Source organism: Leuresthes tenuis, unplaced genomic scaffold (genome assembly GCF_036924035.1).
Source record: "Leuresthes tenuis unplaced genomic scaffold, fLeuTen1.0.hap1 SCAF_16, whole genome shotgun sequence".
Classification (NCBI taxonomy): domain Eukaryota; kingdom Metazoa; phylum Chordata; class Actinopteri; order Atheriniformes; family Atherinopsidae; genus Leuresthes; species Leuresthes tenuis.
The window spans coordinates 14,719,519-14,744,777 of NW_027325370.1; the positions used below are offsets into that span (position 1 = coordinate 14,719,519).

Genomic DNA, 25,259 nt, shown 5'->3' on the forward strand with positions numbered 1-25,259 from the left:
ACCAACATATGTTTAGTCTATAACAAACCACTTTACTAAAACGCTTTTGTCACCACCTGATTGGATTTTGGCAATAAAATCACTTAGCAAGGAAAATAAATTGATCACTGTTAGGTCTAAAATGCATTATTTTTACAACACAATGTGACCATCATGGACCCCATTTTGTTCGGTTGCCTTGGTTACATGTAAAAGCAAATTTGTCACTTGGTTAGGGTTAGAAGTAATCACAGTTAGGGGCAAAAACGTTCCTTTTCAACACGACATGGATGCTATTTTTATCCTTAATATGCCGTTGTTCTCACGACCACTACAGGCCACGTATTCTTTGAACAAAAACTACAAATTCTTTATATTTTTCCAAAAGAAAAGTGAGAAAAGCAAAGACATTTTTTATGAGGTCAGGTTGTTTTTTGTCTCAACACAAAAGTGATATGGTCAATTTTTAAACTTTGAATTGTTTGCAGATATAAACAACCAGCAGCTCATACGTGAAACCTGTAAAGCAAAAAAGTGAAATTGTCTTAAAAGCTTTACCTGGACTATTGAACGCAAAGATAAACAATAAAAATACATTCTAGAAGTGGTCAAAGACTGCTTGACAACTTTGGTGGACCCATTTAAGGAAAATTTTAAATCTTGGCTGAACACAGATGATCTACTGTATACACCTTCAAAAATAATTGGTTAAAAGTCAGCTGGTGAGAGAACAAGCCTGCATAGTTAACAGTCCTATCTTAAATGAGGATAAAGCTGCACATTGTGAAATTGCCAAGTGGTATTGTGAGAAGTACACACAGTGACAGGGAGATCTGTAGCCATGGCGACAGCTACTTACTAGGCAAGCAGTAGAGCCTGGAGAGCGATTATTGGTTTTTCCTCAGATTTTTTTTCTTAACTCTTGGCTTTCATTTATAATGATGCTTCATTTCTACTGTTACAATAAAAAGAAAAGATATTAACTCACAAGCACACTGGGAAGATACAGTGTCTTTGTGCTTCCTGTATTGTCTTATTTCTCAATGAAAAGAAAGTCAGTGCCTATTTAGTACAGCAGCATTAGCAGCCATGAGGCATGGGATGCATTGGGTTGTTATGGAGGCCACAGAGGGCCAGATGACACCATATTGCAGGTTTAAAAAATTTAACATGATTATTCATTTACATCTCGCCAAAGTCAGTGTGAGGTCGCTAACATTATCTTTCCAGCACTGCATTGGTATTTTAAGACATTCATATTTTTGTTGTCTTGCTTGGAAAAAGTGCTTCAAATCCACCTAAGTCAGCTTCAGGATATGTCAGTTTGGTAAGTAAACCTTGTACTGGGTGCTTCTTTATTGTCAGTGTCTGCCTGTGTGACATGCCGGGCTGTAATTTAACAAACCCAAGGGTGAGGGTGTTCAAATACCAACAAATTGCTTTTTAGAAGGAACACCTCTCCCTTATGTAATAAATATCTTGTCCTTTTTATTTGCTACCGTTGCGATGAGTCCTGAAACAGTGCTGTAACCCATAGAGAACACCTGACTACAGCAATGGCGTATCTTCTTCAGACATTTAGGGGCTTTTACAGAAGTATATCAGGATACTCTGGATGCTGACAAGTTATGTTAAAGGTGTTCCCTGTACGTTGCATTTAGAGATTGACCTCCTGAGCTTTTTCGGTTGATTCTAATTTCCTAATCTTTTTTAAGTTTGACCTGCTGATTCCTATTTTGTCTGAACTGTGTAGCTCAGATGTGTTCATAATACAAACACTGACCTTGAACAACTTTTATTTTCCTAAAACTGTATAATTTTACATGACATTTTCTCTGAGGCTCTTGAAATCTGAAAATAAAGTATTTCATGTTACTAAACAGAAGTATTTGAACACATAAAATCCAACTGAACAGGTATTTCCATATATGTCCTAATATCTTTAGTGTAATGATTGCTGCTTTCAGGCTGTCTTTCAAAATATTGTGTTTGTGTGGCACACAACTAGATTGTGCTGTTCTGGTAACGCAGTATCCAAGATGTTTCTTCTAATCTGTATTATGTATTTTGGGCTTCAGTGATGTATCAAAGATTGTCACCGTCAGGGGTATTTATCAGCTGATAAATAAGAAAGCATACCCGATCATGGAGCTTGCACAAGTGACCTATACCACTTTTAGTTTGTTCCTCTGCAATATGCTCATAGTTGGCAGTTTAGTTGGTTTCTATTGTGCTGCTTTAAACAATAGTGTGTGAAATTACTGTAACACACACAAAAAAGGAATGTGTTCAAGGACACAGTATGTACAGCCACTGAGCACAGTCTTTATGTGGACTGGTAGAGTTTTGAAAATAAGAAACAGCTGCAGGCAAAGAAAAAATGCTTATTGTGTTAGCATTATGAGCAAGCCTGATACAGTTCTAATTATTTGAGAAAGGTAGTACAGTGTGTAAAAGATAATAAGTGGACCACTCATAGTTATTATTGTTTGAAACACTTACTTAGAATTCTTGGGAGGAGCACGTCAGGCTAAAGAGGAAGTTACAGTGTTCGCTATGATATAGGGAACACTTACAGTTGATCTTACGCTAAAGCATGAATCCAGCTTCCAGAATTAAGACTCCCTATTGCTCCTTATGCATCTCATATAACATTATGAACATTATGAGAATGTCAGAGATAGAGACTGGGGTTCAGTGATCTGTTCCAATAGTGTAATTACCAGCTTATAAACTCCTGTAACATCATCAGTCAGTTTGAGTCCTAAAACTCTCAGAGAGCAGTGCAACATTAGTTTTGTGCCCTCAGTTAAGATGCATTTTAAACTTGGATACTGACCTGCTGTTTGACTGAAACATGCTCCCTGTATCCCAGAGCTGAGGTCTAACATGACAAATGACCCAGCTCATGGGGGCAACTCATGCTGATAATAACGGTGTGACGTTGTAAGTGCATATGGCGTGTATTAATGTCACGTCGTGTAAATTACCGTGACGGTCTTGATGCGACCACTGCCCCTGGTGCAGGTCCAGCCGGATCTGTTAAACAGAGGGCTGCACACCTCCCCCTCCAGACAGGGAGTCATCTCACACCACTGACGGCTCCGCACGATTCGCGCTGGGAGGGTGAAAGACAAGAGGGCAAAGAGGCAAATTAGACAGACTGACAGAGCCAGAGCAAAACTTCCAAATGCCAACTTTTTCTGAAACAAACTAAACTGTCATTTCTGAGCTAGTCAGACAGACAAGCTTCCACAGATGCTTATGTGTCCCAAATCCTGCAGGATTCTAATGAAGTTCTTGTTGAACTAGCATGTCTGAATCGCCTGTGGTACTAACCTTTACAGACCAGATGGTATTCCATAAATTATTCTGTTGGTAAGGCTGGTGTTCATCACAGCTGCGAAGATAGATAGCTTTCTCCTTTTGACATTTAGCCACAAACATTACCCCTGAAACTGTTCTGCGTATCTCTGGAAAAGTTAATTTCATAGCGCGATGCTGTTGAGTTTAACTTCAAGTTAAACTGTGCCATTTTTATTCTGAAGCTTGCACTTAGTGCGCAATACCCAAACCCTTATATAGAAATACCTGTGTCATAAGAAATCCAGCTCAATTTTTTGCACAGGTTTTATCAACACTTTCAGAAAAGTGATAAAACTCAATACTGGTTTTGTTTTTTCGTGGTCAGGGCTGCTCAGGGTTGTGCAACAATAATGCATGTTAATGTTACTAATTAAATCTTTTTAACTGTTTTCTATGAATAACCTTTATTTGAGACTGCACAGTGGCTGCTGCATCCTGCATACATGGTCTCTCTCAGTACTCCTGTATCCTCCTACACTGCAAATACATGCATGTTTGGTTAAATGGTTATTCTAAATTCTTTGAGGGGTTGTTTGTCTTGTTTGTCCCTGTGTTTGTCCAGGTTCTCTGGACGAGAGAGGAGATGTATCATCTGGTCAGCTCAAAAGCCTGCATTTCTGATGGTATGAGGGTGCATTAGTGACTATTGAACTGGGAATTTGTACATCTGAGAAGGCACCATCAGTGCTGAAAGGTATATACAGGTCTTAAGGCAACCAATGCTTCCATCCAAATCTTTCAGATAGGTTGGAGCCAGGAGCTTTGTATTTGATAAGAAGGATTTTCACTTCTATTTTAAATTGTACAGGGTGCCAGTGTAGTGAGGCTAACACAGGAGAAATGTGATCTCATGGTGATACAGGTCAGTACTCTTGCTGCAGCGTCTAGATCAGCTGAAAGACTTCAAGTGAATTAACTGGACACCCAGTGAAATTAAATTACAGTAGTCTAGCTCAGATGTGATGAATGTATGGACTACTTTTTCAGCACTGATTTGAGAAGCCTGATTAAGACAATATTCAACAGATGAAAGGAAGTCAATTTAGAGACATGTTTAATATGAGAACTAAAATACAGTCCTGGTCAAAATTAAGTCCAACGTTTCTCACTGGAAGCCAAGGTAATGCTATCCAGAGTAACTATATGATTAGACTTAGGTTATTGGTCCAAAGACAAATACCTCAGTTTAGCTATAATTCAAAAGTAGAAAAATATAGGTCATCCAGGCTTTACTGTCTCTAAGACCAGCTTGTTACTTTGGTAACTGATTAGGTATTGGTTATGTTTTGGATATATCAGCAAGACAATTCCAAATCGCATACTGCATCCATTACAGCAACATAGCTTTGTAGTAGCAGAGTACACTCGTGTAAATATCTGGTCAGTGAGAATTGCCCCTAGTGTTTGTGGCAAGCTAGCCACTGTGTCTTTTGTTTTAACACTACTGTGCATACAGCACTAATATTGAATTCATTCCTTCACATCAGTACAGTAAAGCTGTTGGAATATACATTTCCTTATTTTACACAGTTGTGATGCTGTGAAAAACAACTGCAGGATAAAACCGAAATAAGTTTCCAGATCAATTCCAAAGCATAGATTAGTTGGAGGATTACAGAAAAGAGAGGCAATAAAAAGCATTTTTTCCAGTCTTGCGTTATTTGTTGGCAGCTGATGTCAAGCTGTCAGAGTGAGCTGGTGATATTCTCATTCTCTGACTGCAGTCTGACTGTATGACATTGAATTAGCATTCGCCTGTAGTCAACACTGATAAGCACTGATTGTTCTTTACACAGTGTGCTAAAGCAACACCGAAAGGTTATCGGCTCTCTCTGGACCTGACCAGGGCTGCTGCCCCTGCCTGGCTACGATCCCCAGGGGGAGAACATTGTGGAGTGCGGTAACACGGTTGGCAAATTGAAAGAGAGGAACCACAATTTGCTGAATGTCCACAGGAGAGCTGAGGGTGGAACAGAGAGGGGAAAGAGTAAAGAGGTGTGGAAAAGGAGGCCTTGTGACATTTTTCTGTGAGGTATTCCTGGTCCAGGCCTTGTTAACCAGCTTAAATTGCTCTTTGGAGTGTCATACCCTGACTGCTACTCTGCAATAAATATCTGTCCTCTTGAACCATTCATCAAGTTGGCAAAAAACCAAAGAGCACCCTAATATATGCAACCACATGCACACTGGCAAAATCAGTGCTTAGTAAATAAAAAGCCATCATTCCTCAGCAAATAAAATATACGTTTAACACAGTGGCAGAGAACCTTTGCTTTTTTAGTCTGCTCCCAGTGTTGCTCTGCAGCTAGGAGATGCAGATGGGTAGAAAAAATATCTAGAAACCTGTCACCTCAATAAGCAGAACAAGCTTAAGAAAATATTAACGGTTCACAACAAGATTCTTAGACAGAATGGTCATTATGGCTTCACCCTGAGTGGAGAAGTGGGGAAATCTGAAGTGACCTTCCTCCTGACACAGCAACATGTCGTGGTGAATTTTCATTTTCACAGCCATCCGTCAGGCGCAACAAAGCGTAGATTTATCAGTCAGTTGCAGATGTAGTTTTGAGTGCATTACAGGCCCAGCAAAACTCAATTTCCAGGGCACGGAATAAGAGCTGAGTTGGCAAAGTGGAGGGAGTGCTGACTAACCGTGGAGTGCATCAACCCAGCCAGCCAAGAGTGGTGGAGGCTGGCTAAAATAAATGCATTTTTCTGTTCCTGCCACAGTAGCCAGGTCTTCAGTACCTTGCCCTTTTAGTGTCATCATGAAAGTGTGAGCAGATCTATGATGACTTAATGAATGTGGAGGTGGTGAAAGATGTGGAAAGGTTGTGCTGTAACAGCAACAGTATCATGAATAAAGCAGTGACGAAGCCGTTGCAGTTGGGCTTTAGCCTATCTTCAGTATCATGCTTCTGTAGTCACATTAACAAGCTTATACAGTGCAAACGCTAACTCACATGATCAGTATCCAGAGTAGTCTTGAGACTTCTGTACTGAAACTGTTGTTGTTTATCTCTTTGCAACAACATTTCACCTTAAAATATATGCTCTATGATGGGTAAATAAAAAACCTGGCTCGTTGTTGGATCACTAAACTGTTGCAAATAGCTGAGAAAAACTTTGGCATTATGAAGTTATGACACTAAGAATCTGCTTTGTGTCAGAATTGTAGATGATTCTGGGTCTCCTGGGCTCTGTTTTCCTATTTATGATGGTGGCAGTGTGCAGCAGCAGCAGCAGTGCTGAAACAGCTGGCTGTGGAGGTTGGAAGAGAGATAGAGAGCCTGTCTGGCTGACACCTGGGTGGCCCGTCCTGTTGCTGCTGTCAGAGTCCCATCCAGGGACCACGGATGTCGAGCCAAGCTTGTTAACTGCCAAGGTCCCCGCCGGGGTATGGCTCTGGACCTCCAACTAGATCACACGTAAGACCATCTGTACTCCCGTGCATTAGTGCCAAGCCCTGCCCAACATGGCACTGCCAGACAAGACTCAGAGCAGGGCAGGAGGCAACACAGCGCCTTCTAAACTGTCACTGCAAAAAATAAAACAATAACAATCCAAGACTTTTAGACAAAAGCAAAACATTTGAAATGTTTCCATATGACATGGAAAGAGTTTTTTAACTTTTATTTTTTGTTTTACTGAGAAGACTCTAAAACATCCATTACACTGCAGCATGGATAACAAATTATATGTTTCTTGGCAATTCACCAATGGAGCAAGTAAAAATTCATAGTTTACAACAGTAAGCACCCAAAGCTATTAGGTAACTAGCTGAGCTGGGAACCAGAAACACTCTGAACAAGTTTGTAGAAATATCTCACTAGCTACTGTTAATTAAGCTTCAATGACAGATCACTTTGTCACATGACTCTCGGCAATGCACATAAATAAATAAATTTTGGCTGTCATTTATATGCATTCAAAGGTTTAAATATGACATTTTACACTGTTAAAATGATATGCCAAGTGGTTACAGTTAGGGTTAAGGTACATAGCACATACTGTCATCGTGTGACAAAGTGAAATTACACAAAAAAAGGAAAGAAAAGGATGAGAAGAAATAACATGATGAACATGTCTTGGCTTTTATAATTACACTATTTCATGAAACCAGGATGCAAGGTGTCAACCCTTCACAGGTACATTGCATAAACTGACATGCAAAAAATAATTAAAAATGCATTTTAATGACACAACATAATTTGATACAATATTTAAATCAGTGCAGACTAGTCCTCCGTTCTGTGACCAACCTGATCTTCTTTTGGTTTAAATTATAACAGCAAATCACTAAAAACAGCCATTAGCTTAACTAAACATATATCCATATTTCATCTGAACATACTAAACATGTATTTTTTGACTCGTTTGAGTGATGTGTTTGCTTTTTTGTGTTTCTAGTAGACCGTGTTGGAAAATTTACTGATTAAAAACAGGAAGTGTGCACTACTTGGCAGCTTCTATATATAAACACTTCTCCTCTAGAGTTAGATCTGTGGGTGAGATTGAAAATTGGCAAAAAATGTATTGAATCCCAATTCTTTAAATTCCAAGATTTCATTCATGTTTATTTTCCTTGTGACTGACTTAAAATGCTTTGAAAGAAAAAAAGATAATCTTATCAAAGCAAAACAGCGTGTCTCCACAAAAGATCGCAGGTGTTTTCCAAAAATAATTAATTCCGTGGTTGTTTGCTTTTGGTAACAGGGAAGAGAAACGTAGGCTGCATCGATGTGTGTGTGTAAAATGAGTATACGGCAGGTTCTAAAATAATCAAGAGACGGCTGAGGATAACTTTTTTTGATAGCTATCACTTTTCCATTTGTTTTAATTGCTGTACAGCTACCATTAACTAAAATGTGTTAAAAAAAACTCTTGTATGAAAAGCAGTGTTTTCATCCTTTCAATCCCTGAAGGGCTCTTAATGTAATCATCATAGCACAAAGTCTATTGACAGTATATCAACCGCAGTTTAGAAAAAGAAAAAAAACTGGAATCATTAGTGACTGAGAAAGTTTCTGCTGTAGAGAAACCTAAAAACTAAAATTGGAATAAGTGTCCAAAATGGAAGCAAAAAGTATCAGCATCAAATTAAAGTCAGATGAAAGGGGAATTATGATTTAATCTATCTGGTTTTAAAGCCACAATTCTGTCTGAAGGTCACAACTTCTCTCCAACATTTAAACAGCCTCGCTACAGCCTCCAGACTCTTATCATGGAAGCCATCAAGCTTCATACGATCACAGTGTGATGCGGTGGCATGGCAACAACAGGCCGGGCAGAGACAGGCAGCGGGAGAGACTCTGTGAGCAGATTAGAGTGAGAGCAAGGAGACAAGCGAGGAAAAGCACATAATCCTCCTGTGTACAGTGTGCAGATCAGACCTGCACCACAGTGACATGCAGCAGCACAAAGAGAGGGCAAAAAAGCTTGAAATATGTCCTAAAAAAGACTAACAAAAGGATTCACTTTGAAGAAAAACATACTGCAGTTGCTGCAATGCAGGAAACAGTTTAGTTTATAAAAGCAAACAAGGCATAACAAAGTAAACATGTCAAACCGCAGGAGCTATGTAGTCAACTGCCCATTTAGCCAGTAAAGTCAATTTAAGCACACTTAAATATACCATATTCGTTTTTAGGATTAGGAAAGCTTGTTGGTATCTAATTATGGAAGTGGTAATACCAGCATGATGGCAAGGGAGCTTAAAACAGTATTCCAATTGTCTCCTTTAAGCCACCAGCTGCAGACAAATGTAAAATGAGCTTTGGATGGTGATTGTATCTGTGTAGATGAGTTTCTCCAATCTAAACTCTCTGTATAATGTTGCTAATATACACTCAGGGAGGACAGCTGCCGATATGGTCAAACCAAATGTTAAACAGTTTGCTCGACCAGTGTACGGTGTGAAATGTTGTTCTACCACTGATAACCACTAATCTTTGTTGTTTGGAATTCAAAATAAAAAAATCAATCTAGCAAAAGCCATTAGTATTTAAAGTATGTTTGCAATGAAAGAATATCTAGGTAAGTTGATCAGCCAAACCTGCAGGGTAGGAAGAGGTGTCTGTCAAAGTCTCTATTCTAATATATAATCCTCCATTACCAACATGCCAGTCACTATAACTGACAGCAGTGGTGCTTGAACACTGCACTAAGATACACCATTTCTACAAGTTTAATATAAAATCGAGTCAATTTGATTTTCACAATAGCAGCCTACATAATCTAATGGTATTTATGTCAATAACCCTCCTACTCTCCAATAAAGGAGGGGACATATAAATAATAAGACCTTCCTTAATTAAGGGGCTATAAAGCACAATATAAAAAAAGACAGATTCTTCTATGCATTTTCCACTTCATACTTTACTATTTCAATGTCCTTACTGAGGAAACTTACTAAACAAATAGCTAAGATGGCTCGGTATGACAAAAAGTATCAAAATTTGAAAAAAGTTATGGTAAAACATATACTCACTTTTAGCGTAACATACCTTAACCATACCTTAATGTCTCAGGCAGTTTACTTAGTGATGATTTACACAGATTTTAAATAGGAAACTCCATAGTCACTGAAAAATGTGTTTTACCAAATGGCAAGGCAGGATATCAAAGATTAGGATGTAGTCAGAATTATGGAGCAGTAAAAATAAAAAATTGTTTTGAGTGCTGTCCATGGTGCTGATCTCTGAGCAGACATTGGTGGAGAGCCATTTTATTTATCTTGAAATCAAAAACATGTCAAATGTCTACATTTATTCATACATTCTTTTTGTTTTTGTTTGTCTGTTTGCTTGTTTAGATTTACACCGTGTCCACATACCTTATGTGTATACTTTTTTATCATTTTACTTTTGGGACACATGCATATTGATTTATGTGGCAGTGAGCTGAGGAGGCGAATAAGTCAAGTATGTGCTTTCAGCTGACAGACCTGAGTTTGACTATAATAGGAAACTGTTCTTCTCTTATTTTTTCTTCAATATTAAGTCCTGTAGCTACTGCTTTCCCCCTCTATTTTAATTGTTCCACATACTTTCTAGTGTCCAGAAATATAAAAAAGTGACAAATTTTCCTAAAAACTGGACTGTCTTTGACTGAGAGTGATAGTCAGTAGGCTGCCTTCTGTGTGTTTTAATGATACAGCCTTTTGGAGATATCTAACCATGGAACTACATTTCGTGACATCATTCACTTTATTGCATTTCAGTTAGAAATTCCCTTGAATTTAGTATTACTCTTTTTGTGTTCACTTGTTTGAAAGTTTTATTAATTTGTTAATTGGGTGGGGGTAAATAACATTTGTGCAGTTTTTTTTCTTTGCACATGGATTGCAATTTTTTTTTCAGTTTTTCAGATGTTTTAAAATAACAATTCACAATATGAATTGTGAAGTTTCATAGCCTTTTTTTAATCTCTGCAGTTGGTCACTGATGGCTCTACTTTCATTAAAGGTCACTAATCTATCACAGTATCACAAAAAGGCAGTGATCCCTTCCTGAGGCTGTGAAATGGTTCCATAAATCAATCGAGGATGATAAATTCTTGCTGTGTTACAAACCCAAACTGGAATATTCTCAGTGAGATACACACGAATAAACATGCTAGTGAATAGTTTATATGCAAAACTAATGAGAATTCATATCAAAAGTTGTTAAAACCAAATATTTTCTGAACTAGCGTTAGAGGATACCTGAAGAATGGCAGCATCGTGTTTTTACACTAAATACAGAAATAGCAGTTTAAATCCGAGTAATGATGGAGATCAATTCCTGTGTCCGCAAAAAATATTATTATGACCCTGTAAGCAACAAGTCCTGCCTTTAATGCACTAGCTGTTAATGGAGCGTAGGGTGTGGTGTGGCAGGAAGCCAGTAATAATTAATTTCCTGCTGCTGTAATCATAGTTCTCTGTAAATTAATCAGCATCTGTGGGGTGTTACAGAGAGATGTCTGCAGAGAGGGAGAGGTGGTTAAAAGCATTGTAGAAAGGGTTGTGTGTGTGTGTGAGATACAGGCTGCGGGACTGTGGTCGTGTGTCAAGGCTATTAGATTAAGGCTAACATGAGTCATTGCGTGATGGAACTAATGGCACATCTGATGCGTGTGATTGTGATACTGTGAGATCCAATCAGACCCTGCCCCCTCCAATCCTTTCATCTTTCTTATCACCCTTATCCAGATACTATCCAGTAACACAGAGAGGGCTCTAGATGTAGAAATTCTTACCTACAAAGTGGATGAATGCTGCACAAGGTCCATTACTAGTGATGTTTATCAAAATGAAACATTAAAAAACAGGAAGAAAGGAAAATTTAACCCGATGCATAGCGAGTTTGCTGATATAATGGCTGACTGGAGAAGGCCAAATACAGAGAACCAATCACACAGAGTCAAATGGTCCAAAAGGTGTCAAAAAGGCAAGTCAAATGCCAAGCGATTATTGATTGGCTGGTTAAACAACCAAATTACATTGGCACTTACTTTTAATGGAGAAAGAAGAAATCCCATACGTTTAGTTTTTTTTAGGGGAGGCTGTGCTCTAGTGCTATTGTTCAAGACTGACTTTACATCCAATGCCATAAGGTGTTAATACTTAAAATTTAGGGTGTTCATTTTGAGATAACAACTTCCATATTATCCCAAATTGGATAATTGAACGTTATTAGATGGACAATGAGGAAACTGAACCTCAGGATCAGGGCAACGTGGATCAGATGTGATGTATGTAATGAGAAAGACCAGGTGATGTGTCTAAAAGTTCCAGGACTGCTAATAAATGTACATGGCAATGAAACAGTTTTTTCTCAAACCGCGTCACATCATTTCTGGCAGAAAGAAAGATTTTGAATTAAGCTTTGCTTTTAGCTTTTTCTTACACAGTTACATTTCAGTTTAAGTAAAAGTTTAAATTAATAAGAAAAACAACTGAATTCTATTCAGGTGTGCAAGATGTAAAGCATGGATACTGTGCATGCTGCTTCCCTGAAATGGGAGCCATGATGGAACAGAGACATCATTAATGCTTATTGTTACACCTGTGCTGTGCTTTTCCTGATGTGATTTTTCATGATGTTCTTGTTATGTCAAAGTGTCTGCAGTGAACAAGTCTGTGGAGATAATTATTGCACTGTATTTTTCACACATTACTGCTGTATCTTAGCAATATATTATTCTAAATTGGATCCTTTTGTAATCTTTCTACAAGAGTAGTCTGTATTTTAATAAAACAAGACAGCTCCTGCAAACCGGAGGCAGTATGCCCCAGCATGGGTTACCAGTGTGTAATGCTCACATAATATCCTTAAGAAGGATTGAATTTACAGCTGCAAATGATTGTGCGACAAGGTTGGTTCTGAGTCTTGATTCTCGAACATGGTTGTTTTCATGATAGACTGTTTTCCGTGTAGATTGCTAACAAATAGTTAGCTCACTTTTAATTGCCTTCTAAATGCCTTCTCAATGTCTGTGTTTTTGTGGCTTGTAAATGGTAAATTTGCTGCATTTGTATACCACTTTTCTCATCTTGCTGGCCAACAATAATTCCAACCACAAAGCTAGTTGTTGGAGACCTAATAGAAATAGCAAAGTTGACCTCAGGCATCGGTTTATTTGGATGCTATATTGTTTTCTTGCTTGTACTGAGGCTCTTTTGTATGCACAGAACCTGAATTCTAACTTAAGGATAATGTTTCTACGCTCACGCTGTACACAATGACAAAATGTTAAACATATCTGTGCAAAGCAAGTAAAAAAAATTTTTTACTTACTTGTTTTGGATGAGTTTCATCATGAAAACACATCTTTATTATCAATATAGCGATTCCTAAAAATCCACAACACATGACTTAATATATTAAATGCATTGCTGGATCTATTAGGCAGTGTTATAATACGTTAACTTAAAGATGGGGATCAGATTTTATGAGGGATCAGATTTCTGCACAACACCGGCTTGTTAATTAGCAGATTTTCTGTTCAGCGATGTAATTTGGTTACCCCTGGTTTGGTCCATCTTCTCTCTCCTGCTTTCTTTCTCCATCTCTTTTCTTCTCCTCTCGACAAGATCTGACTATATTTGGCCAAACTAATTTGGCCAAACTAACTAAATCTAACTAGGCAACAATAGTTTTAAACACAGGCGTCTATCATAGAATAGCACAAGTGGTTTCTACAATGAATCACACCTTCCCATGAGTTTAATTAAACAAGCCTCTCCTCATATTCCCAAGGAGCAGCTGAGGAACACTTTGTCAGTTTCTCTCCAAATGATCCCTTTTTTTTCAAACTTGTTGTTTAAAGGGGACTACGGCAATGACAGAAAATTATTTTCTCTTTTCAGAGGACATCTAACTTTTTTAATAACTTGGCCTGTTATGCTGACTTATGCCAACTGAAATCTGGAACATCTGCCCCCCCCCTCGGGGTTAAACAGGTCATACAACTCACCGTCTACGCAGGCTGGCCTCGCCCTGGTGGTGCCAGCGATCTGGCCTCTCCGGCAGGCGCAGCGAGCAGTCTGCCTGGCGATGGTCCGTCTGGGAACACTGCTGTCTCTGTTGAGCATCACTATCTCGCAAGTTCCCACCGCCAACTGGCCTGCCAAACACAGCAGCGAGGAGCAAAAAATATCACATTAGCATAACGAGACTGCAATGAACATGTTACAGAGCAGCAACTGGTGTTTGAAGGAAAAAAAAATAAAAATTCTGTTGTTTGCATCAAACTGTTTTGACTTTAGAACCCTTACTTAAAATCTCAAAAAGAAAAAGGAAGAAGTGATAATTAATGCCTTAGAGGCAGAAGGTCAGATTTCTGCTTCAGTACAGATCTGTACCCAAAGAGGAAGTAGTCGACCTTATACACACAGCAAGGAGCTATAGTGTTGGGTGAAAGAGGCGGATGTGAACGGTAAGGAAAACAATAAAAAGGAAAATCAAAGCTTTACCTCTTTCTGGTTAAAACAGTATCCCCACATAGTGTTTGAAACCCATATTTCCTGTGTTCAGAATTTCAATTTCACATTTGCTCTCAGGGCAACACAATATTTTAAAATATTGGAAGTGCACTGCTTGGATTTTTTTCTTTTATTTGATTATTGAAATGAGGTTAGGAAAGATGTACCGCAGGCAGAAATAATATGCGACTCTGGTTGACAGAGAAGAGGCTGCTGGGCACTATGCTTCTATGACAGACAGACCAATTTTCAACCCAAGCCGAGCTCTACTGAGACAGTAAATTGACAGAATGTCTCAGAACGATGGTTACCTTGCTCGGGACTATCTGCGCTGTGTCTAAGCTTCTATCATAATTCCATCAGAGAACAGATAATTACAGCAGAGTTCTTCAAGCACTTCAAACTCCTAGATAACTGACTGACCAGATAAAATGTTATCTCTGATTCAGTTACATGTTGGATGGATGTTTTCAGCAGTAAATGGTGGAGTCTTATTCTTTCAATCCTTAATACAGAAATATATTAGCAAATCTCCATCTTCTCATCTCTTTTTCATGTCAGGGTATGCAAAAGTGTTAATAAAACCTTTAAAAAGTTTTTTTTACTCAACTTTTTAAGTGTTAAACTGCATAATAAACAAGGTATTTCTAATACAATTCATGTTTATTATAATATTAAACATGTTCAAATAAATGCTGTTAATAGCATGACATGAATCTCAAGCAGCAACAGCCCCAAAGTGCTCAAACATGGACCTCTGCAAAACTATTCTCAAGATGAAATGCAGAGCTTTGTGCAGCTGTACTCATGCATGGCTCAGACGATCATTAGTGATGATAGTGACAGTGAAAACCTTCCAATAACTATAGACAAACAAAAATGAGGGATTTTCAATCTTTACATTTATCTGAAAAAAAACTTTGTGTTTGGCCTTATGTAGAAGTTTCACTGAACATTTCCTGAGACGGCAGTTATATTTCTGTAATTTATTTGGAAAACCCAAGGGAACATATATAATTGTTCTTTGTTTTGTTTTGTTTTTTTTATTTAGGCCTTCCTGGTATGTTTGAGGGCGTTATTAAGTGTTAATAGTCTGTTTTATTGGCAAACAAGCTTTAATCACAATAAAGTGCTTGAGGCATTCGGTGCTTTGAAATAACACATTTGGAGGAACAAATGTTACAGTGCAGATGACTCATTTCCTATATTGAAACTGTCATTTCAAATCCACAGCCAAGTGAAGTCTCAGATGAGAGCTGAGAGAACTATTCAATACCCTAAAGGACTGCATTTGAACAGTCCAAATATGTGTGCGAACAAAAATTCTGATTCAGCATCAACTCTTCACATGAATGTCAATACAATTATAGTTTGCAGAGTATCACAACGTATCTGCTGAAGGTTGAACATTAAAGCCCAGATGAAAGTACAGACTTTCATCATCTTCGTAATGATCTGGGAAAAGTAACAAAGTGTCCTTCTTCCTTTATATATTGAAAAGAAAGTACCAGTGAAAGCAATTCAGGCTGACAGTGAAATGAACTACAATAAGATCAGGGAAGGCAGAATAGAGATTGTGCTGCAGTTCACTTAAGGTCAATCCTTAGCATTAACCAACCATCTCTTCTTCATTCTGCTGCTTCTAGTCACTCTAAAACACTCTCAAAGTTTCATTAAGTGAGCATGAAATGAGAGCAATGATGGCAAAGGTTGAAAGGGTTGTTGATCAACACAAATGACTCATAAAATTACCCGAGCCACAGCTGATGCGTCCAAGTTTCAGACACGGCTACGTTTCAGGAAAAGATTTATGGTGAGTCTGTGACCTTTCTATTCACAGCATCGCCCGGTTTAAATATCAGGTTGGTTAACAATCCAGCCTTTTTCCTCATCCATGTAAAATGATTTTTTTAAAAGACCTACAGGCTCAATTTCAAACCTCTCTGCTGATATTCTTGCTCAGTGAGAACCAGCCAAGATTTCTGGTTAAAAATTGACTGATTTGTGTCCTGAATGTCTGTAATCTTTTCCACCCATTTTTCAACCAGAGAAACAATTCAATTATAATGTAAACTTGACAAACACACAGAAATCAACAAATTCATCTTGTTGATTTGTTCAGTTGTGAATTAACAGAGAGACTGGTTAGTATGAATTCACTTATCCAAAATCATTATTTCACTGGTCTACAAAATGATGCAATCTAAACAAAGCATGGCTCTATTCAAGCTGCGTACAACCAACAAGATACTTCTGGGATGTCCTAAAAGGGGGCAGCTGAGTATATGAAGGGAATAACAAATTAAACTTAATGCTGTAATGTATATATACAATGTATAATGTATATATATGAACAAATACTTTAAAGTTCAAGGCAAGGGTTGATTTTTTTGAGAATACAAATGTTTGGTTTTAAGGTGATCTACTGTATCTGAATATTTACCTGTAGAACTGAGAAAAAAATCTATACTCTACAGCGAGTATCTCCCCATTACTTTGCTACTATCATCGATATAACATTATCATGCTCCTAAATTGTTAAAATAACCATGTTGCTTGACAAGTCACAAAGGGCACCAGTAAAGTTATGTTCTTTGGTTTAATCCCCAGCTGAATTATCATTCTTCTTACAACCAATTATAGTGACAAATTAACTAAATGTGGACATTTAACAGATAGCTGGTGAAAAAAATTAGAACCAGTTCCAAATCTCTCCAAAAGACGGATTTTGTTTGTATTTTAGTGATTTGACAAGATAATTATCATCGTTTAAAATGTTAGGTAAACATTACTGTGGATATTATGTAGAATTCCTTATCTTTTCAATAAACATCAAGTATTTATTCCCTCTCGCATTACATTCCTGACACCATATGTCTGCAAATGGGACAGATCTGCATCTCAATTAATGGATGGGCTGCAGATCTCAGTGGCACACATACTTTGTGTTTTTACATAAAATGATCACCTCAAGCAATCTTGAGAGTAATAAAACACAATCACCTTCATAAAGAACTGCTATGCAAATTTCATTTCGGTGCATCCGCCATGCCGCCTCCAACCATCCATTACTATCCCCACTCAGCCCACCCTTCACTCTCTTTTTGCTGAGACAAGTCCCTGCAAACTTGGTGGGTGCTTGAAGGACATAGGTGCCACCAGATATCAGCACTCTCTGCTTTGTTTCAACAAAGAGCTTCATGAAATAAGCCTGAAGCATGAGAAAAGTAAGACAACGGGGGAGTTGAAGTGGGGAGCAGCATGATGTGTGGGTGAGAGGAGCTGCTTTGTAAAGTGCCCACAGCCATGGCTAACTCCCCATCATACATACAGTAGCTAATTTGTGTGACAGGGGGTTTCTGTCACTCAGCAGTGTGAAGACACTTGGCTTCATCTCGATTTCACATGATGAAATGCACATATAGCTGCTGCAGCAAGAAGCAAGTGAAGGATGGCGATGGCTGCCGACTGCCTGCCTCTGGAGCCTGTCAAAAATAACGTATAGAGGACAACAAGACGCTGATACGGAGCGCAGAGACTTGCTCTCAGTTCTGACTGGCAGCATGATGACCTTATCCCAGAGTTACAACACTATACAAGTGCAAAGTGACAGCACATGCACACACAAGGGTTCAAACACACACAGCTCAGAGCAAAGATGTGAGTCGGTGCTCTACCCATATCGGTGCTTTGATCAGATCCATTACAGATCACCAAAGAACGAACGTGCACATATCTTGATATTGCTGCCTGAAAAGGCTGCCAGGAGTCCTAACTCACTTTCACAATGTTCCCCTGAGTCACTGTGCGTCACTGCAGGTCTGAGAGCCGGTGAGCATGATACGGTTATTAAACTCTAGACACATTACATTTGCAGACCCTGGAAACAGGCATTGAATACATAAAACGACCAATTATCATCGCCACGATCAACAGTTCACCATCTCTTATTTAGACAGTTGTAGTAGCTAATGAAATATTCCATTCACTCAAGTTTATCTGTTTTCAGGTGTGTCTCTTTAATTAAGACTGTGCAGATACATTAGTAGTTAGCAGTAACTGATAAAATTCCTGTTATCCGATTTAATGGGCAATCACATTTTACACAGGTCTGCACTGCTCTTATACAACTGAAGCCAGACAGCAAGCCTGTGTGAAATGCTCTGCTTCTCCTCAGGGAATTTGCCATAAAATTATATGACAGGCTGCATTGAATGAACTATGACATGGATTCCATTTCCATATTAAAACAATCTTCCTTTATAGATTGTAATTACTTGCAGGCTGCTAAAGATGGAAATGATGTTTTACAATGTTTTATTACAAAGAGAGCTTTTGCAAAAATAGTGTCACCCCATATTTATTAAAAATTCCACTTCTTGTGCAGCAAAGTGCCGTTAATTATTCATTACAATATGTATTGTATTTGCTATTATTCCCCATATGGACCCAAGTATAGAGCAGAGCCCTATTGTGTTGGCTTGGCTTATACATCTTGGCATTGATTCTAAGCAGTTTTCTAATCAGACTCACTGACATACAATGCTTTGTCTGAATGATAATATTCACTCTATTGTAAGTTTTTGACTTGACAGAAGTGCCACCAATGAGGCGCCAGTTTATAGAGCATAACAATCATATTAACATGGACTAACATCAGATATGAACTCAGACGAAAGATCTTTTATGGAAGATTAAAAGCATTGCATGGAACATTTTGAATATTCATAATGTAGGTAATCAGTCAAAATTGATTTGTGTAGACTGTACTTATCAAAATTTAAAAAGTAATTAATATTAAACCAAGCCATCCATCTCACACTGATTACAACAGATTTATGCTTTTTCAAAAGCCTGATGTTTAGAGCTGCAACTAATGAATATTACGATTGTGGATTAAATTAACTTTTCAGTTATTATCAGAAGCACTATTGAAGACAAAGTACTTCACCAAGCTGTTCATTTAGCCACAAAAGTACAGAATTATAAATTCTGTCAAAAAAGTTCAAGCTTCTCTCTCAAGACTGTGTCAACATGTGGACTGAATGAGACAATAGTGAACAAAAGTGTACAACAAATGAATGACTTACCATCAAGATAAGGTCCAAAGCCTAGAAATACTTGATATGCTGTGAAAAAGTAGCAAATAATCAAATTTGATTAGCTGCCAAAGAACGAAAACATTAGGTCTAAAGTAGCACAAGTTGTTTTCAAGAATAAGTCTTAGTCCCTATTTTTCCTTTTATTTAGAATCAGTTCTTTGGTATATTCAAGATTTCTGACATTAAAAAACTTTACTGAGGTCAGATGAAAAAAATTTGACTTTTGAACATCTGAGAGTGTACTGGAGTGTTAGGTGCCAGTATTTTAGCAAAAAATCCTTCGGCCTCTGGGGATTGTGGGGTTTTGAATTGGGCTTGATTCCAAACAGATGCCATCAGATCCCGTCAAACAGGTTTGGAGGCTAAATTAACACCTCAGACTGTTTAGGTACTGTAGGCAGCAAAATATTTAAGTAACATCCAAGTAAATGCCAGGATGACGTTTTTACCTAAAGAAAATATTTGCATTGTAACAAGATGACCTAAAGATAGACAGATGCAACATTCTGCTGATCTTACTTGTAGCATAGACAATTTTCTTTATCTTGATTTTCCCCTTTCTTCTCCTTCTGTTCTTCATTTCAGATACTGTGCACCCACCTATGAGGTCAAGTTCTTCACTAACAACTGCTGATATAAATATGATTAACTTAGGTGACCCCCAAAAGGATGGCACCATAAGTCTCTGCTTATATTGCCTATCGGAAAGACTCTGTACGTGTCATATTGAATGTTTAAAGACGGTTATCTGGCCACATCTAGCCAGAGCAGCTACCGTATCTCTTGAACTCTTTCTGACTTATTGTAGAAACCTATGTATACTGTTATGTATATTGTGACTTATGTATACCTACCAATGTACTTTTACATCTAATCCTAACCATTTATGGTGAAAGCAAATTAGGAATGGAAGGAGAAATGAGTCAGAGAAGATGGGAATAGGTGAAGTGACTGTCTAAAATGTGCAGGAGTAGTCTCAATACATTGATTTTTGGCCTGAAGGTCTGCAGATTAGTGCCTTCTTCCATCCCCTTTTTCATCTTTTCAAGAGTATGCCACCAAATCAACATTAGGTACACATGGGTGACTTAGCAAGACATATGAAGATTGTAAATGACGACGTGCTGATATATCAAAACTTAGGCTGCATACCAGTAGGGAAAAGAAAACACAGAAACAATAAAATTCTTTAATATATTTTGTGCCGGGGAGTAACATAGTTGTTTAAAATTCTTTCTTGAAATTGGGTGTCTGAATCTGTTTTTGATTGTGTGCAAATCTTTACAGAATTTAAGTTGAAAGAGAAAATTCAAGAGTTGTTTGAATTTTCAAACGTATCTGCCATTACTCTTCATGAACAATTATTCTGTCTATTATTACACTCACAGCAAACATAAGCACACCTAATCTATGGTAGTCACCAATCTGCCATTAATTCTGTTTTGCGCTTTATGAAAAAAAAAAGGATATGAATAAACTCAATCCCACAAATAAAAATAGAATAGAATGGAAAATACTTTATTTATAAAAAGGTGATCTCAGTAAGTCTATAGTGATTTATCTAACATTGTCACTTTAGTTTTGACTGTAGGGCTAAGACTTAAGAACTTTAGGCCCTTTTCTTCACATCTGTTCTAATCTCACAGCTCGGTCTGTTAACAGGAACAGAGGATGACATCAAACAGCAATCTTGCGTTACTGAGCATATGCTAGTCAAGGCAGCCGCAGCCAAGTGTATCTCATTACCTTAACATCACTTGACGTGTGCGGCGCAGTAGGTATTAGAACACCAGGTGAGAGAGGCAGATGTTTGACTGACCCCATGCTACCCGCTTCCTAACACCATCGTGATCTTCTGCAGCTAAGCAAGTAGGGCAGCAGAGCAGTGGAGCGAATCATGCGCTCTATATTAATGTACTTTGTTTTTGGGGAATACCAACACTTGATTTTGCATGCCATCTGAATACACAACAGTGGTCCCATCTATATGCAAGTGAACAACTCTCTGCTTGTGTATTGGTCCCTAAGCAGAAGAATAACTCTAAAGTAGTCAGAAATTAGTGATGAACAATGGCATGGGGGGAAGTGGGAGCAGATAGAGGGGCTTCTACAGAAGAGGGGCATGTTTTGTGTTAATAGAGGACAATGCTTCTTTATTTGAACAGCACTCAGCCTGCCACTTATTGTACTCAGGAGCACTTCCAGCTTTCACATCCCTATCACGTGTCACGCTAGAGTTTCTGTTCTAAAAAAAAAAAAAAAAAGCTGTCATGTTCGAATGAGTATAAGTTTGACCATCTTTAAAGCTGCATGAAGCATGATGTCTATACAATCAAAAGTACCCACTGGGGCTGCACAGAAAGAGACACAAGCACAGCACCCCAAACAACTTAGACACTGGAGCTGTGCTCTGTTTGTCCCAAATCTAATTCACATGTCAGGTAGGTACACTATTCCACCCACAGGGAATGTCAGATTGAAACTTTTCGTAGAAGCAGAGGGATGGTGCACCCCTGGAAGAAAAAGGGACTCAACAGCTTTTGACTGTTTCCTTTTCTCAGTGGAAGAAACAAGCATTTTGTATAGTTACATCTTCCAGGACTTCTAGATCCTTGCAGCTCAGTTATTTTGCACAGTTTGTAGGCAACACTTGTGTGACATTGCCAAGGGCAGCTTTTAAATAGAAAATATTCCCCTTATATATATCCCCTGCTAACTGGACTAACTGTGTAATTCAGGTCTGTCCTGTGGTAAAGAACACATGCAGACGGTGGCTTTGGGTAAATCTCTGCTGCAGTAACACAGCAGAGCTGCAGAGATATCACAATGTAAAGGTATACTGAGATAAGTGGTTCTGGGTGAATACAGGTTTGAGGCATAAAAAGTAAATGTGAAATATGCTTTGAAAAAGTAAACAGCAGCTTTGATGACTGTAATGCAGAGAGCATTGTAAAGTCACAGTGACTCACTTCAGATTTCACTCAGAAAGCCCTCCAGGATGGCCTCTGTCATTAATGCAAACACAGAGAAAATGGTGAGCATCAGCAGACTATTATGGCTCCATAAGTGCTGTACAGTAATGTGTGACAGAATGGACTGCAGCTTTAAAGTTCAATCACAGCCTTCTCAGAAAATATGATCACAACATCAGGCAGAAAATAGAGCAGGACATAAGACCGAGGGAACATAAGTCAAATCATTTATACCACTCTGCCTATGATGGAGCAGTTTCAAGCCCAGAGATCTCTGCAGAGAAAATAACAACGCAGAAAGATACTGAGCAGTGCGCTATACTCAACCACTTGGGAGGTCAAAGCTGACGGCTAGAAAGAATTCATATTCAGGGAGCTATGAAATTTGAGCTTTGTGTGCTGCCAAATTGATTTAGCTGTAAAAATTCTTTTCATTTTGTTCAATAAAGATGCTCACACTTTTAAAGCTCCACCGCCTTATCGAAGCAGACCACTGTGATTTGCTTACAATTTATGACCAGGGTCATAATCTAAGTGAGTCTCCCTTTGCATGCTTAAGTCTGTCTTGAAAAAGATTAGAAAATCATGGTTTTCAATTCAAAATGTTAGTAATTCTCTGATTCTCTGAATAGTTTAATGCTTGGGTGGATAGGACCTGAGTTAAAAGAGATGAACAACCGAGGATTTATAAATTCATCCTTCTGGTGTTCCAAAATTACTCAAAGTAGTTCACAAAAGGGCTGATTTGTTAAGAAAATGTGAAAGTAACCATGATAGCATGAGAAATAATTTACCAGGATGGAATCTCTCTGGTTTGTGAAAGACATTCGGTCTGTGTGAGTCTGTCATCAATGGATCTCTGTAGTGATTGTAAGGCTGCAGTGAGTCACTTTAAAATTTAGTGATACAGCCTGTAGACATATTTCATAAAATGTGAGCTGTCTTTTTCATCGACAGCTTGTGCAGCACAGCAGACTGACAGGATAGATTGTTGCAGTGATTGGATTATTCAAACAAATCAAAGTGACAGAGTAATTATGACGTGAAAAAAGCTGTAAAAAGATGCATTGCTGTGTGTCGCATTGACACAACATCAAGTATAGGATATACTTTTATAGATTAGTTCTAGTGATTTCTTTTTTCACCTTATGTTTCGTTTCATTACATACATTTGCTGATGCGATGTTTACCAGTTCTAGATTTTCTGAATAAAAAAAAGAGAAAAACCTCAATAGACAATATTTTGCCCCATTTTTCCTGCAAATGCACCTTTTGCCAAGAGCACTAATACGACCTCATAACATCATAGAGCCTGGCTTTTGGACTTGATCCCTTTTTGTCATCTTTTCATCTATATCTTTGTTAAAAATCATATACTGATTGGTCTGACCACAATACATAGTTTTATTGTGTGATGGTGCATCCTCGATGCCTCCAAACCCAAAGACATCAATGCTGCCTCTGGACAAGTTAAACTTCAGGTTTCATTTCTGCACTGTGAAGTCTGAAGTAGCATTTGCAAATGTTTTGTAGTGCTTAACAAAGGTTTCCCTTAGTAATTCTTTTCTCACGTTGTCTTATCGGCCATAGATGAATGACGACTCTTGATGTAGAGTTGTCTGAGAGATCAGAGATAGCTTTGCCCTTTACATATTAAAATTTCTCCAGATTCCTCGAATAGTGTATTTACAATATGAAATGTGGAAATATATAAATATATTCTAATCTCTCTTTGAGAAACACTGTTTTTAAATATTTCAATCATTTTTTCATGCATTTGTTGAAAAACTGGAGATTTTCTCCCCGCCTTTGTGAATAATGCTTTTGTGCCATATCAAATCACTTCATGTATGTTGTATGTTTGACATGCAGAACTTGATGAATACTAACAAAAAATAGATTAATTACACGACGTTTGACACAGTTGTGCTGAAGAGTTTCGATCAAACTTATACAAAAGGTGAACATAGCTACTGTGATGTCATTTTCAAATGGACTCCTATTGAATATAAAATATTTTTGCAGCTGTAAGTCTCCTTTTCTAGTGATTAGAAAAAATGCAGGAGTTTGGCTCTCATGACTTCCTTTTACTTTTCAGATTCTGAGGCTAAGCCCATCTGTAATATAAAGTCTATGGGTTGTCATCCTGAGTAATTCACATTTAAAACCCATACTGCTACTTCAGCTTAGTTTTGGAGGGGGAAAAACGTTTTTCAATGAAAGATATACATTTTAGATACAGATTTTCAAAAGTATATATACATATATATATTTATATATATGTATAGAAAAATGTGCATCTCTGTTTGAAGCATGGTGTGTTAGAAATGTGTTTTTCTTTTGTTAAATAGCTAACTTTTTTGCACAAAACAAAACACATTGGTTTGTTACCAGAGTTTTCTAATTGCAGTCCCCACCTGTGCTCATTCAGTCGTGGGACATCCTTCGAACTATGATTTGTTTGTTATGAGTTTAGGCAGGAAATGAGGACATCATCATACGTGATCAGGCAAACAACTGAGTGCCAACTGCAAGACACATCAAAACTGCGTTCAATTACAAAGACTCTTATCCGATGAACAGCTGCCTATTTTTTTACCTTCTGCAGACACAAAGCAACATTGTATCTGAATTTCTTTCTTCCTTAAGCTCCTTGCCTCATACTCTATTGAGGAAAAAGAATCAAAAATAGTTTATCTGCAAGTTCAAAAAAGAAAATCTGTTCTCTCTCATTCTGCCCCTATTTCTTGGGGGTTAACATGGGTTATTCCTGCTGTAAAATTCTCTCTGTAACTCTGCTTTCACACATTGTCAAAGTAATTCCATCCCCAGTTGCACTCGCCCAATAATCTCTTTGCCTGTCTTCCCTGA

At 38.0% G+C, this 25,259-nt stretch overlaps 1 protein-coding gene across 2 annotated transcripts in view; it reads right to left on the reverse strand.

Annotated features, from left to right (window-relative positions):
* The window catches only part of tafa5l (TAFA chemokine like family member 5, like), a 48,440-nt gene that overhangs the window by 18,416 nt on the left and 4,765 nt on the right, over positions 1–25,259 (reverse strand). For both annotated transcript variants that reach the window (XM_072366549.1, XM_072366548.1), the window contains exons 2-3: positions 13,807–13,956; positions 2,970–3,097 (exon numbers count right to left, since the gene is read on the reverse strand). In XM_072366549.1, the coding sequence (XP_072222650.1) occupies positions 2,970–3,097; positions 13,807–13,956 (278 nt within the window). The remainder of the gene's footprint in view (positions 1–2,969; positions 3,098–13,806; positions 13,957–25,259) is intronic.